The sequence below is a fragment of the Emys orbicularis genome, chromosome 11 (assembly GCF_028017835.1).
Source record: "Emys orbicularis isolate rEmyOrb1 chromosome 11, rEmyOrb1.hap1, whole genome shotgun sequence".
Classification (NCBI taxonomy): Eukaryota; Metazoa; Chordata; order Testudines; family Emydidae; genus Emys; species Emys orbicularis.
Genome location: NC_088693.1, coordinates 72,753,014 through 72,766,950, shown reverse-complemented (window position 1 = coordinate 72,766,950; position 13,937 = coordinate 72,753,014). Strand labels below are relative to the sequence as shown.

At 43.1% G+C, this 13,937-nt stretch overlaps 1 protein-coding gene across 1 annotated transcript in view; it reads right to left on the bottom strand.

Moving 5' to 3' along the window:
* Nucleotides 1-13,937, bottom strand: part of NDUFA10 (NADH:ubiquinone oxidoreductase subunit A10) — a 64,806-nt gene that overhangs the window by 36,242 nt on the left and 14,627 nt on the right. The window contains exons 5-7 of the mRNA XM_065413309.1: nucleotides 10,169-10,290; nucleotides 6,839-6,918; nucleotides 51-105 (exon numbers count right to left, since the gene is read on the bottom strand). Coding sequence (XP_065269381.1) covers nucleotides 51-105; nucleotides 6,839-6,918; nucleotides 10,169-10,290 — 257 coding nt within the window. The remainder of the gene's footprint in view (nucleotides 1-50; nucleotides 106-6,838; nucleotides 6,919-10,168; nucleotides 10,291-13,937) is intronic.

Sequence of the window (13,937 nt, the reverse complement as noted above, 5' to 3'; positions counted from 1 at the left end):
TCCTTAATCAAAGCTTAATGATATCTACTCCATGCAGCAAGCTCTTTTACCTTCTCTACATCCTGCGCCTCGCTCGCTGTGTACTGCAAAACCTCAGAGGTCTCACTGCAAAGAAAATAAATAATATTAAAATTACTGGATATAGCTACCTTGCCCCCCAGAAAAAAAAAGACCCCAATTATTCATGCTGAAATGAAATTAAGATGTAATACATCAAGATAAATGGAATAATTTCAAATTAAGTTTTTTTGTGTGGAGGAGTTATTTGGAGAAGTTGTTGCTCCTTGTATTGCTCAATGTTTCTTTCCTGCAATGAAAGCGTTAAAAATTCCAAATGTCAGAATTAACTGAAAACTATCTAAGTACAGCTGAATCTAAGTTTGCTAATATGAGACTTGTTCTAATTATGCACTTCTGCTCCTATTCAGTCCAGACAACCACTCTCCAAACTATTAGCAGCTGTCTGACCCAAAATTCAGTGAGAGTCTTGCATTTTACTATAACCACTACATTTGTGGATTATTTCTGGAGAGGATTAAATTGTTTATCTTTATTTACCAAGATAAAAGGTAACAAGCAATATGACATTAAAGCTGGGTCCATACTTATGGATGGAAAAATGCCCACAAAACAGACTGTAAAGCACCCTGGCTCAAGGACCATCTTTCTGTGTTTGTACAGAACCTAGCACAATCGGGTCTGGTGCCTAACTGGCGCTTCTGGGCACTACCGCAATAGAAGTAACAAACTTGGTTCCATTCGCTCCTGTGATTCACAAACACTTTTTGCAGTACTGTAACTCCATGCTCCTCCCCCAGTTCCTCCCAAGTGAACCCCTGTGAATTCAAAAGACACCCCTGTGCTTTTTACGGGAGCAAATAGCAATCTTGGACCCTTTTATTTTCCTTCTAGGTTCTTTAAAGATGGAAGTTCACAGCCCAGGCAATTTTTAAGTACAACATTTTATTTAATTTGCAGCTAAAAAAAAGTTCTGAGAAAAATCACCTTTTGCTTAGCAGAACAACCTGCAAGTCCAAAGTGGAAGTAAAACCTGGCAATCTGAAGCCTACTGCTGGCAGCAGTCATCTTACCAGTAAGTGACAATTCAGGACAGCAGCAGCGTGGAGGCCAAAACTAGCTTGAAGCCTGAGTTAATAGTGGTCCATCCGGACATCTTTGTTAATAAGAAACATATGCCCTTTATTCCAAAGGATCCCAAAGCACGTCACCGCACCACTGATACACACTCAGTTACTGGCTAGAGAGCCACTGCCCATGGCACTTTAATGTTTAAAGAGTTTCCTGGTTACAAGAAGGGATTTCATTATTTTGTTCTTTTTACTCATCTTGTGCAATAACGATGGTTCTTCAAGACGTGTGTCCTTATGGGTGTTCCACAACCCACCCTCCACCCCTCTACTTTGGAGTTCTTGTCAAGGATTCTGTGGTTAAGAAGGAACTAAAGGGAGTTCACCCGCATGCGCTGGTTAACCTCATTTCGGGGCACGAGAGGAGACAGAGCACACGCAGGCTGAACAGACACCGATACCAAAGTTCTCTGATCAGCAGCGCAAGGACGCAAGCACACCTACAATGGAGCACCCATAGGGACGCTACTCGAAGAAGAAGCTGTAGGATTCTTGAAATCCTCAATTCCAACATTCATCTCCCTACAGTCAACTGGCAGAGGAACAAAACTGCCTTGCTTTTTTCCCCCCAAAAGGGGACTGTTATCACAATGCAGCACAGACGTTTGCATCTTCAGTTTCAAGTTTCACTAAACAAAGGATAGTGGGTTGTTTTGACCAAATACAGAGTTCTAAACTGGCAATTGCATTATAGAGTGGATCAAGCCACTTGGTACTTCGCAGCTTTCACAAAGAGGAAGCAGCTGCTCAGTGATAGCAGAATTAGATATGAAGATTAAGAACAGATTTGCAATTTTAGGCTTCTGGCCAGGAAAAGACCACCAAAAGGATTGAAGTGAAGTGGTCTGTTCAACATGATGAAGAAAGTACCTATCCCGGCATTAGTCATTTATGAGACTATCAGATGATGCACGAACAGGTTCTGGTATCTCCAGTAGGACATCAACCTCCTGTTTTCATCTAACACACAAACTATTGATGAATTCCATCGTTGTGTGAAACTTAAGTGTCATACATGTTAAAAGTTTTAACATCATAGGGGCAAATGTGTCCTCCTTTGAAACTGAGTACAAACTTCAGTTTGACAGGCTGTTATAAACCCATACACTGGAGATGCCAAGCAGAGTGATTGCTTAACAAGTGTATTAAACCACATACAGATGAAGAGTTGAAATCACAGCAGGACAAGCTAGACCAGGACTTAACCTGAATGAAATAACAACGTGGTATGTTTCAGGGGCTCGATTTGATCCAAAGAATAAGCAACAGTTTTCTCCTCACTGGTGAATTAAAACAATTCTACCCTCAGGGATGGGAGTCCTAAGGTTTCCCACCCTCTCTCTTCAGCCTTTAGTTCCAGCTTTGTTCTGACAGCTGGGCGCTAGCTGCTTGTCAATGGGGGTGAACTCACCAAGGGAGGCAGCTGACCTTAGCTGCATCAACATCTCAAGCCCCAGATGACAGACAGGCTTCAAGACGACGACATGAAATTATTCAGTTCAATTGCTGGCAGCACAATTACCCTGATTTATCTTGGGAGCTGCAGCAAGAAAACAAGAGGAGATGGACCATACACCTTAAGGTTTGTTCTGATTTGCATCAATGAGACTAGATAACCAGATGTATATACAAGCCAACCAGTGTTCCCTCTAATTTTTCCCCATGCACATGTGGAATGCATTTTGGTATGTGCATCAATATGGAGGTGATGCATCACACATCAACTCCATATTGATACACATACCAAAATTCATGTGGTGGGGGTGGGGCCGAGGGGTTCGGAGTGTAGGAGAGGGGCTCAGGGCTAGAGCAGAAGATTGGGGTGGAGGTGGGGGGTGAGGGCTCTGGTTTGGGGCCAGAGATGAGTGGATCAGGGCTGGGGCAAAGGGTTGGGGTGCGGAGCTGGGGCTACGGCTGGGGGTGTGGGCTCTGGGGTGGGGCCAGGGATGAGGGGTTTAGGGTGTACGCTGCCTGGGGGCTACGGCAGAGAGAAAGGACTCCCCCCAGAACACTATAGATAAGCCTACCTAAGTAGATGTGTCTAGGTCAATAGAAGAATTTTTCTGTCAAACTAGTTACTGCTGCTCAGAGACAGATTAGCTACGGTGATGGAAAAACGCCTTCCGTCAATGTAGGAAGCATCTACACTATAGAGTCATAACTGCAGCACCATAACTGCCGCTACAGCACCTGTAGTGTAGAAGTGGCCTATGTTAATTGCCCCAAAGACTCGTACTTTCATGCAAAATTTAGCCCACAAGATAGACCCATCAAAATCAAAACTCTCCTATAAGAACTGTAATGGGGACACATTGAAATGGTCTCCATGGTATTGCTCAGAGCTGCCATACTGCAATCTCAGATTCAGTTCCTAGGTCCTTCCTTCCTACCTGGACAGAGCTAGGAGTGTTGTAGAGAAGAGTACATCCAGTCTAACAGGTTAGGGAGGAGCGAGTGTCATTTAACAGAAGCTCCACAAAATCAACTAAAGAGTCTTTTCTGGCCACAGAAGACTGCTCAGAAAGTGGCTGCCACATGGGATAGGAGGATACAGAGTTAAAGCAAGAGATGGATGTGAAAATCCCCCTGAATTATTTTTTTATCATCAGTTGTCCAAAAAAATAAAAAATTAACAAAGAGACAACTATAGAGCTACCACACGAGTAGATTCTTGGGAGGGGGGGGAAGGAAGCAAGTATTCTTTCCAAACAAATCTGACAAGTGATCATATTAGGACACCTCCGCTCCTCCTCATCTTGCAATGCCCCTTCCCCTACAAACACAGACAACAATAAAGAGCTAAAGCTACTGACACCACTCTAGGAAAATGCTCTCTTCACCTCTATAGGCTGTCCACAATATCTTGTCAACCGGATAAGCAGCCAAGATGCTAATGCCAAATGCCCACAGTACATCACTAGAAGAGAGGCAAGGAAGACATCTCTCATAGTTGGAATAAAGAGGACAGCAATCTCCGATCCTGGGATTTATTCCTTGCTTTATCATTGACATTCTGGCTTGCTCACAACCAAACAGTAACTCTTTGCACTATTGTGCACCCTTCTGTAAAATGCAATAATACTTCCCCACCCAGCTGCGGAATTGTGAGGCTGTTTATAATGTGCTCTGAGATACTAAGACGAAAAGCACTGAATTATGGACTTGGATCCATAAACCTTGTAATATATTCAATGCTGCTACCACATAGGAATTTGAGTTCAGTCTTGAAATCCAGTTGAGTTACAATCCAAGTGACCATTAGCAACTACTCTGCCCCCCAAAAATAAATTTATGCTTTTAGAAAGCCAGTGGAACCTAAAAGTTCAAATAAAATCTTTCATCTTTCTTAAGCCCATTGAAGCAAGTCTAAGGGGAAAAACAGTTCAAGAGAGAGTTGGTAGTTTTTCAAAGACACATTATTAAGGGCACAAGAGTGAACTATCCCACTGAGTAGGAAAGATCGGAAGTATGGCAAGAGACCATGAGATCTTCAACAATCTGAAACTCAGAAAAGAGTCCTACAAAAAGAGGAAACTAGGTCAAATTACAAAGGATGAATATAAACAAATAGCACAAGTATGTAGGGACAAAATTAGAAAGACCAAGGCACAAAATGAGATTAAACTAGCTAGAGACAAATGGTAACAAGAAAACATTCTACAAATGCAATAGAAGCAAGAGGTAGACCAAGGACAGCATAGCCCTGTTACTCACTGAGGGGGGGAAAAACAGTAACAGAAAATGTGGAAATGGCGGAAGTGCTAACTGACATTTTTGTTTCAGTTTTCACCAAAAAGGTTAGTAGCAATTGGACGTCTAACATAGTGAATGCCAGTGAAAATGAGATAGGATCAGAGGCTGAAATAGGGAAAGAACAAGTTAAAAATTACTTAGACAAGTTAGATGTCTTCAAATCACCAGGGCCTGATGAAATACATCCTAGAATACTCAAAGAGCTGACTTAGGAGATACCTGAGCCATTAGCGATTATCTTCTAAAAATCATGGAAGACGGGAGAGATTCCAGAGGACTGGAAAAGGGCAAATATAGTCTATCTATAAAAGAGAAATAAGGACAACCCGGGAATTACAGACCAGTCAGCTTAAACTCTGTACCCGGAATGGTAATGGAGCAAAAAAAATTAAGCAATCAATTTGCAAACACCTAAAAGATAATAAGGTGATAAGTAACAGTCAGCACGGATTTGTCAAGAACAAATCATGTCAAACCAACCTAATAGCTTTCTTTGACAGGTCACGTGGTAACAAGTCATGTGGATGGAGGGAAGTGGTAGATTTGGTATATCTTGACTTTAGTAAGGCTACTGATACTGTCTGACGTGACCTTCTCATAAACAAACTAGGAGAACATAACCTAGATGAAGCTACTAAAAGGTGGGTGCATAACTGGTTGGAAAACTGCTCCAAGAAATTAGTTATCAGTGGTTCACAGTCATGCTGGAAGGGCATATCGAGTGGGGTCCCACAGGGATCAGTTCTGGGTCAGATTCTGTTCAATATAGTCATCAATGATTTAGATAATGGCATAAAGAACACAGTTAAAAAGTTTGTGGATGATACCAAGCTGGGTGGGGCTGCAAGTGCTTTGGAGGATAAAAGATTAAAATTCAAAATGATCTGGACAAAATGGAGAAATGGTCTGAAATAAACAGGATGAAATTCAATAAGGACAAATGAAAGTACGCCACTTAAGAAGGAACAATCAATCAGTTGCACACATACAAAATGGAAATGACTGCCTCGGAAGGAGTACTGCAGAAAGGGATCTGGGGGTCATAGTGGCTCACAATATGAGTCAACAATGTAACACTGTTGCAAAAAAGCAAACATCATTCTGGGATGTATTAGCAGGAGTGCTGTAAGCAAGATACAAGAAGTAATTCTTCTGCTCTACTCCGTGCTGATTAGGCCTCAACTGGAGTATTGTGTCCAGTTCTGGGTGCCACATTTCAGAAAAGATGTGGACAAACTGGAGATAGTCCAGAGAAGCTTGATTAAAGGTCTAGAAAACATGACCTATGAAGGAAGACTGAAAAAATTGGGTTTGTTTAATCTGGAGAAGAGAAGACTGAGAGGGGAAATAACCTTTTATGTACTTGAAAACTGTTGTCGTTACAAGGAAGAGGGGGGGAAATTGTTCTCCTTAACCTATGAGAATAGGACAAGAAGCAATGGGCTTAAATTGCAGCAAGGGCAGTTGGACATTAGGAAAAACTTCCTATCTGTCAGGGTAGTTAAGTACTGGAATAAATTGCCTAGAGAGGTTGTGGAATCTCCATTATTAGAGATTTTTAAGAGCAGGTTCGACAAACACCTGTCGGGGTGATGTAGTTAATATTTAGGCCTGCCACGAGTGTAAGGGGCTGGACTAGATGGCCTCTCGAGGTCCCTTCCAGTCCTACGATTCTATGATGTTGGTAGCCAGGGTTCCTTGACACGAAGGGTAACTGCAGTGAATAATTTCAAAGGGTAAATTTCAGCACTAGCATAGGGACCCAACTGTGTAGGTGCATAACTTACTACATCCAGAGTTAAATATGGTAACAAAACACAAGGAGGATTTTTATATACAAACAGTTTGAATCAAGTGTACGTGTGGCGATTCTAGCTCTACATGCACAAATAGTTTTGCATAAATATTTGTCACACAAAATGGCTTTAGCTGCTAACCTGATCTCTGGCAGGAAAGATTTCTTGTAGACATCTTCAATGCTCTGGAGGTAGGCAGGAGACACCTTTTTCTCATGGGGCTAAACACAAAGAAAACAAAACGCTGTGAAACGTGGGTGTTTGTTTTCTTTTTACACTGGTACAGATGCCAGAGATCCCAAGTAGAAGCCACGGCTCCCACACCATCTGTTGAAGCACAGCTCCTGCATTAAACAGCCAAACAGTCATTTACATCCACATGCATTTATGAAGACTTCAAAATTACGAGTAACATATGGAGTATTTGGGATTACAGAATATTGTATTAACATATCGAACACTACATATGTGGCAAAGGGAATAAGCTGCAGCTGCTGTAGAATCATAGCTTTTCACTGTACTTTTCTGTATGTTCTCCATAAAGCTGAGTGTATTTGTTTTGCAATTCTTTTAATAACGATACGGATTAATAGGATTCTCGGTACAGAAGAGAGTCTGGAAAGACAGAAAAAGGCAAGTACTGCTGAAGAATGCACAAAGAGACACTTCTCTACCAGGCTGAGATGAAAGGTGGAAGAATCTCAGTTTTTCTAAGCTTACACAGAGTTACCAACCAATAACAGGCTCCAGACAGATTAATTTCCAAACAGATGACTAATCCTACTCACCTGCACATTTAAGGAAGTTATGTATAGTCAGCTGGTTTAAAAAAGATTGCCCACATCGACCCTTTCAGCAAGTTAATCAGAATGTGCCAACTAACCATCATTTCTTCTCTTGAGGACTGATTAGGACGTGCGTGATTACAGCGTGCACCCCAAATATAATCCTCCCTAATTTTTAGGCAGACAGATGAGCATCAGTGCACTCAATACAAAGCTGAAGAACTTTTCCTTATAAGTTAAGTGGACTGCAAATCTACTGTCAAGGGGTTACCCATCAACGGCAAGCATCAGTTACTCTATATAGCTCTTTCATCACATTTCCTGAGTGCATGGTTCATCACGATTTCCTGCTTCCCTTAAGAGCAGATCTGTTCTGCTCTTTCCCTACCCATTTGCAGCCTGATCCTGCCTGTGAGGTACAGAATGCCCTCACCTGCATGTCAGAGATCGCGTGCAGCGCCTTGGGGAATCAGGCTCCTCAGTTAGTTGAGCACACAGAGGTACTTTTCTATTCCAAGCCTCTAATTACTGTTCAGTCAATGCCAACTACAAGCCATTAATGTAAACAGACAGAAGAGATCCAGGGGCTGCTGCTAACAAACAAGGATGTATTAATAAATACATTCACCCTTCAAGGCCTCGACCCCTGAGAAATGTTATTGTAGGAGCAGTTTGTGCCAGAATAAGAAGGACTGCAAGGTCAAGGAGACCAGTTCTATTTTCCCCAAGATAAGCAGAGGGAGGTAAAAATTAGAAACCTCTCATGGGGCTTCATAAGGTATCATTCAAACAAGCAGCTTAATTTAAACAGAGTAGCTCTCCTCTAGTTAAGAAACAGCCCATTATTACTGTTGCATAAAGTAAGATCCTGTTTTTTAAACAAAAGGGTAACGTTCAGTCATGGTTTGAATATCTGTCAGGCATTTTATTATATTAAAGAAGTGCAAGACTGTGATATACAAAGCAACTCAGGCCAGTGACAAACCTATCTTAGCAGAATGTTATCACGGTGAAGTTACAGAAAACTGCCTATGCTTTTTTTGGTTTTTTTCCCCCACTACATATACACCTTTCCTGGACAATGGTCAACTTTGCTTTGACACGAGCACAGCAATTTCCAAGTCTGTCACCAAAGCTGCCCTCTCAGATATTCTAACATACACACAAAGGGCTTTGGAAAACAGATGTGGTCAAATGTTTGTAGATATCTGAATAAAAGGCTTTTTTTTTTTATTATTATTAATTAGACTTCTCATGGTTAAATTCCTCACTCAGATCCAATTTCCTTTGAACAAGGTGCAGGGTAAACATCATTTGGCTCTTGTAGCACATCTGGGAGCAGTTACTGATACATGGCCTGATACCACTGGGGAGGGAGCGGGAAGGAAAACTAGTTCAGATTATCTGTTAAATGAAAACACTCCACAGCTCTCCTGCTCTCAGACTGTGTTACTGACCCAATTTACTAGAACCATTAGAGGGGTAATTTTAAAACATGTTGCTACAGAATACGCAATACAGTCAACGCATTCAAGAAAACTGTTATTCTTCTTTCAGTACCATACGTTAACAAAAGGCAGATTCTCTCTCTTCTCCCACAAAACTATTCTACTTTTAGAAGACTTTGAAAAGAAAAGGGAGAACACCCTTGAGTTTCATAGAATATCCCAGTTTCAGGAGAGTTCAGGAACCAAAATTTCAGACTAGGAAGTGAAATCATTTCTCTGTTACAATGAATAATTGAAATACACCTCTACCTCGATGTAACGCTGTCCTCAGGAGCCAAAAAAATCTTACCGCGTTATAGGTGAAACCGCATTATACCGAACTTGCTTTGATCCACCGGAGTGCGCAGCTCCACCCCCCCGGAGCACTGCTTTACCGCGTTATATCCAAATTCGTGTTATATCGGGTCGCGATATATTGGGGTAGAGGTGTAATAGCCAAGTCTCTGTGTACTCTGCAATGAGCTGGACTTAAGAACCAGCCTCTGGTTTCTGCAGCATGTGGAAACCTCTATGGCAATTTCATTTAAATATAAAAAAAGATTTTTACTGAATCAAAGATGAAAGTTAATAGCAATCAGTACAGTAGCCTTCATGTTATTTATCTGAATACCAAGTTCCGTTCGTTTTACACTGACCACATGCTGACGATATATAACTGCACGCTAAGGGTTGCCAGAAGGGGAGGCTGCAGTTGAGTGGAGAGGCTGCTAAGACTTTTGGGATAAGCCCAGTCAGAGCAGGATGTTTGTACTAAAATGATTAGCAGTGAAGGCCAGGATTTCCAATAGAAGTCAGGCATCTAATTCCCCTGGGCTCCTTGGAATATTCCAGCCAAAAGAGTTTGCAATGCACACATTTTAACAGTCAGTCAACTTTCTGTGGCAGCAGTAGTGTCCCGTGGAGATAGTCAGAGCTGACATGTCAGGCTAAGTGCATGCCCAGGAAGACAGAACCTCACTGATGGGACTCCGAACATTTCTGAAGGTTTTCTTCACAAAAGGATGAAACACAATTTTAAAAAAAAAATAAAAAAAAAAAAAATGAAACTTGAGATTCTGGAGCACAATTCTGCAGCAGAGGGACAGACTCTGCAGCAAGTTCCACAGCTGCATGATTCATGCACAAGGCCCTGATCACGACATTTTAACACAAAAAAGCAAGCTAACAGTTAGAATTACCTTTCCTTTCTCTTGGATCCTTTTCTGTATCTCTGAGACTGGTACGTCAATATAGATCGCCAAATGAGGTGGCAGGAATTCACAGATACTGATGCCCTTGACTTCATTATAATGATCAACACCTGAAAAAAACAAAACAAGAGTAGGGAATTCCTTAATTGGAGAACACAGACGGTTACGTCTTTCTATGTATGTAATGAAGCTCAAGAACAAACAACAGAAAAGAAACAGTTTAATTTTGATCACCATCATCCCACCCACCAGGTAAATGATCAATACAGCCTCTTGAAACGATTCTGTCAGCATTTGTAACTGCATTTCATTTTCAGAGAAGTCTGTCTGCTCAGCAGAAGTGTTTATGAAGTCTTATCTCCCTGCAAAGATTTCAGCCGGAATACACAGTTCAGATTGGGTTTTTCCCCCAGGCAAGGGGATTTAGCAAATTTAAAGCTGAAAGAGCCTTATAGAAATAGAAAATAAGCAACAAATATTAGTCTTTCATATGCCACTATTACATTATAGGGTAGTTTACTTCTGACTTAAATGTTGCCAGATTCACTGAGGTCACTGTTATTAACAGGAAGAGTCTCAGCCTAACAAGCCACAAATCCCAGTTCCCTTTAATTATTTTGCATTAGCCCTTTTGCCTCCAACCCTCCCTCCTTTCATGAACTTGCAGAAAAGTGACCCTTCCCCCAACCTGCACAGGTAGGTTCTTATAGAAACAGCAGAGAGCACGGGCAGAGGCAGCTGTAGACACTGCCTGAAGGCAGCAGGCTGCTACTTCCAATAGCCACAGTATGAGGAGAGCTGCACCCACTGAGAACATGGCAGCGGGGCAAAGGGGGTTCTAGAGAGAATCATGGGTTCTCATGAGTCTAGGGAAGAAAAGAAGGAATAACCACGTCATGTCACTTCACAAAAAACCCATCCTATCCCGTCTTAAAGAAATCTGAGGGGAAGCGTGAGAGGCACATCTGTGCTCCCACAATACACACACATCAGAAAGGGACGTCTCGGAGGAAGGGAAATATTGTTGGGGTGCCCAGCATCTGAGTGCACTGAGCTGTGAGCCTAGTGCTCCCTCCCACTACAGTCTGTGGAGCCCCCAGACTCTACTGCAGTGGTTCTCAACTTATTACACATTATTGGCTGCATATGCAACCCACAATGTGTTACCTGGGCGGCAGGGCCGGCCGGCTGCCCCAGATCCTGGAGTTTGTGGGGCTGGGCGGCTGCCCAGACCCCGACCCAGCTGTGCTGGGGCAGCCTGGTCCACTCTGCGCCAGGCAGAAGGGAACCTCTAGGACCCCGGCATACGGGCCGGCCTTCAGCACACAGCTGAGCTGGTCTGCAGCTTTGAGCTAATCGGGCAGCATGCAGTCCACGGGCCGTGGGTTGAGAACCGCTGCTCTACTGCTACTTTCCCAACAGCTCTGTGCTCTCTCATCAGGAAAGAAGTTAACCTGGGTAATCACCACCAGGTCTAAGCACCTGAGCTAGCTTAATCCAGGTGTAAGCATTCCCACAAAGCCATACGGTACCCTCAGAGTTTCTACACTTGCCCGTGCAGGTCTGGGAGCATAGCCCAGGGTTCATTGTGCAAAGCAGCTTTAGGGTTCTTTCCCAGGCAATTGTGGGAAAATCTCTCTGTACCTTGCAAAGAATTGTGGGAAGGCATGGGAGAACTATCTACACTTGCCTGCATCCACAGCAAAATTGGTGGATTCCAGCCAGAGTTGAAGTGGAACCTGGGCTCTAATGCACAGCTTCAGTCAAGTAAATTAGCCTGGGCTTAAAGCACCTCCAAACCTGTTTTTTCTGCGTGGATGGTGGAGTGGAGGATGACTAGTTAAAACCCAGATTCAGCTTCCAGTAAAGAAAGACCCTCTGGGTATGTCTACACTGCAATTAAACACCCGCGGCTGGCCTGGGTCAGCTGACGCAGGCTTGGGGGGCTCAGGCTACAGCACTGTTTAACTGTAGTGTAGATGTTCAGGCTCGGGCTGGAGTCTGGGCTCTGGGACCCTCCCCCTTCACTCAAACCATGACCGAGGTCTCTGAGCACAACCAGAAATAACCATCCATGAACAGATTTCTATGAAAATCTTTTCTTCTGTAGTAGCTTTTTCAACTGTAGCGTAGAATGCCTCTGTTAAATTTATCTTTAGTGCGTTTCCAATGAAGTCAGGGGAAATTAAGGGTGAATTTGGCTACATATATTTTATTGTGTTCTAATCCAAATAGTTGGAGAGATTTCCAGATTTATAAAATGATCTTTAGCACCACTGATAAAACACTGTCACTGTCTTTACTGGGATGTCCATATTTATGGTTAGTACAGTATATGTTGTTTGAGGATATCACTATTGCTGGATGTTTCATAACAGATTAGTTGCTTCCTATAAAAGAAGATTTATGCACAAGGGTGTGTTCCTCCTAAACAAGATGTTATTGTTCTAAGGTTCCTGAGCTGTTTGCATGAACACCACAGTAGGTTGTGACTAACTTTCTATTATAAGCCTTATTTTGACACACACCTTTCTCCACAAAATTCCTCCAAACAAATCCATTCTGCGTGAAATTTCTCCTCTGTGGTTGTGACACTAAGCACCCCGTATTCACACCTTACACGCTATTGTAATAATCTTTTTACACAATATGCCTTGTGAGGTATCACTTTGTATCATGTATGTATGTGGTGGGTATAAAGAGATATGGACACATGCAGGAATGTTAACTAAAATATTTTTAAGCCAGGTATGTAAGGTGAGTTGTTAAACGGGTCAATCCTAAGCTATGGGCTTGGCTACACTTGCAAGTTAGAGCGCATTAAAGCAGTCCCGGGCACCCTAACTCACGACCCGTCCACACTGGCAAGGCACTTAGAGTGCCTGGACTCTGCAGTTGGAGCGCTCCTGGTAATCCACCTCCATGAGAAGCATAACGCTTGCTGCGCCTCGGCTGAAACGCCCCAGCGTCAGTGTGAACAAGGTGTTGCATTACTGCAATCGGCCTCAGGAAACGTCCCATAATCCCCTTAAGTCAAGTGACCACTCGTCATTGTTTTGGATATGCCCTTTGAAAGCTCCATTTGACAGCCGGCTGCTTATCTGCTCCAAGACAAAGCAACCATTAGTGTGGAATGTTGCTTGCTGTGAGTGAGAGAAAGAGAGGTGGGGGGGAGGGAGGTCTGCTGCTGTCTGAACTTACAGGACAGCATGCTGACATGCTCTCAGCCCCCCCAAAACCCACTCTCTCTGCCCACACATACCAACACTCCCTGTCACACCCCACCTCACCCCCCCATTTGAAAAGCACGTTGCAGCCCCTTGCGTGCTGGGATAGCTACCACAATGCACTGCTCTCTGTGGCATTGCAAGAGCTGCTAATGTGGCCATGCCAGTGCGCTTGAATCTGACAGTGTGGACACACTGCAGCGCTTTCCCTACTGCACTCTCCGAGGGATGGTTTAACTCTCAGCGCTCTACATCTGCAAGTGTAGCCATGCTCAAAGGAATGTGTGTTTTCCTCAATTTTACATATAAGCAGCAAACAGACATCAAGCTAATGAGGGATGGAGGCAAACCTCACACTAGCAAGTGTGGGAGAAGACAACATGGCATCTACACCCAGCAGGAGAGAGAAGCTTGGTCTCAAAGAATTCATTTCAACGGTTTGCTGGTCTATAAAGACTGGGGGCTGAACCTCAAGTGGTAAGCAACTGAATCAACTGATTGCATACAACATTACGGTAATGTAAGTGTAC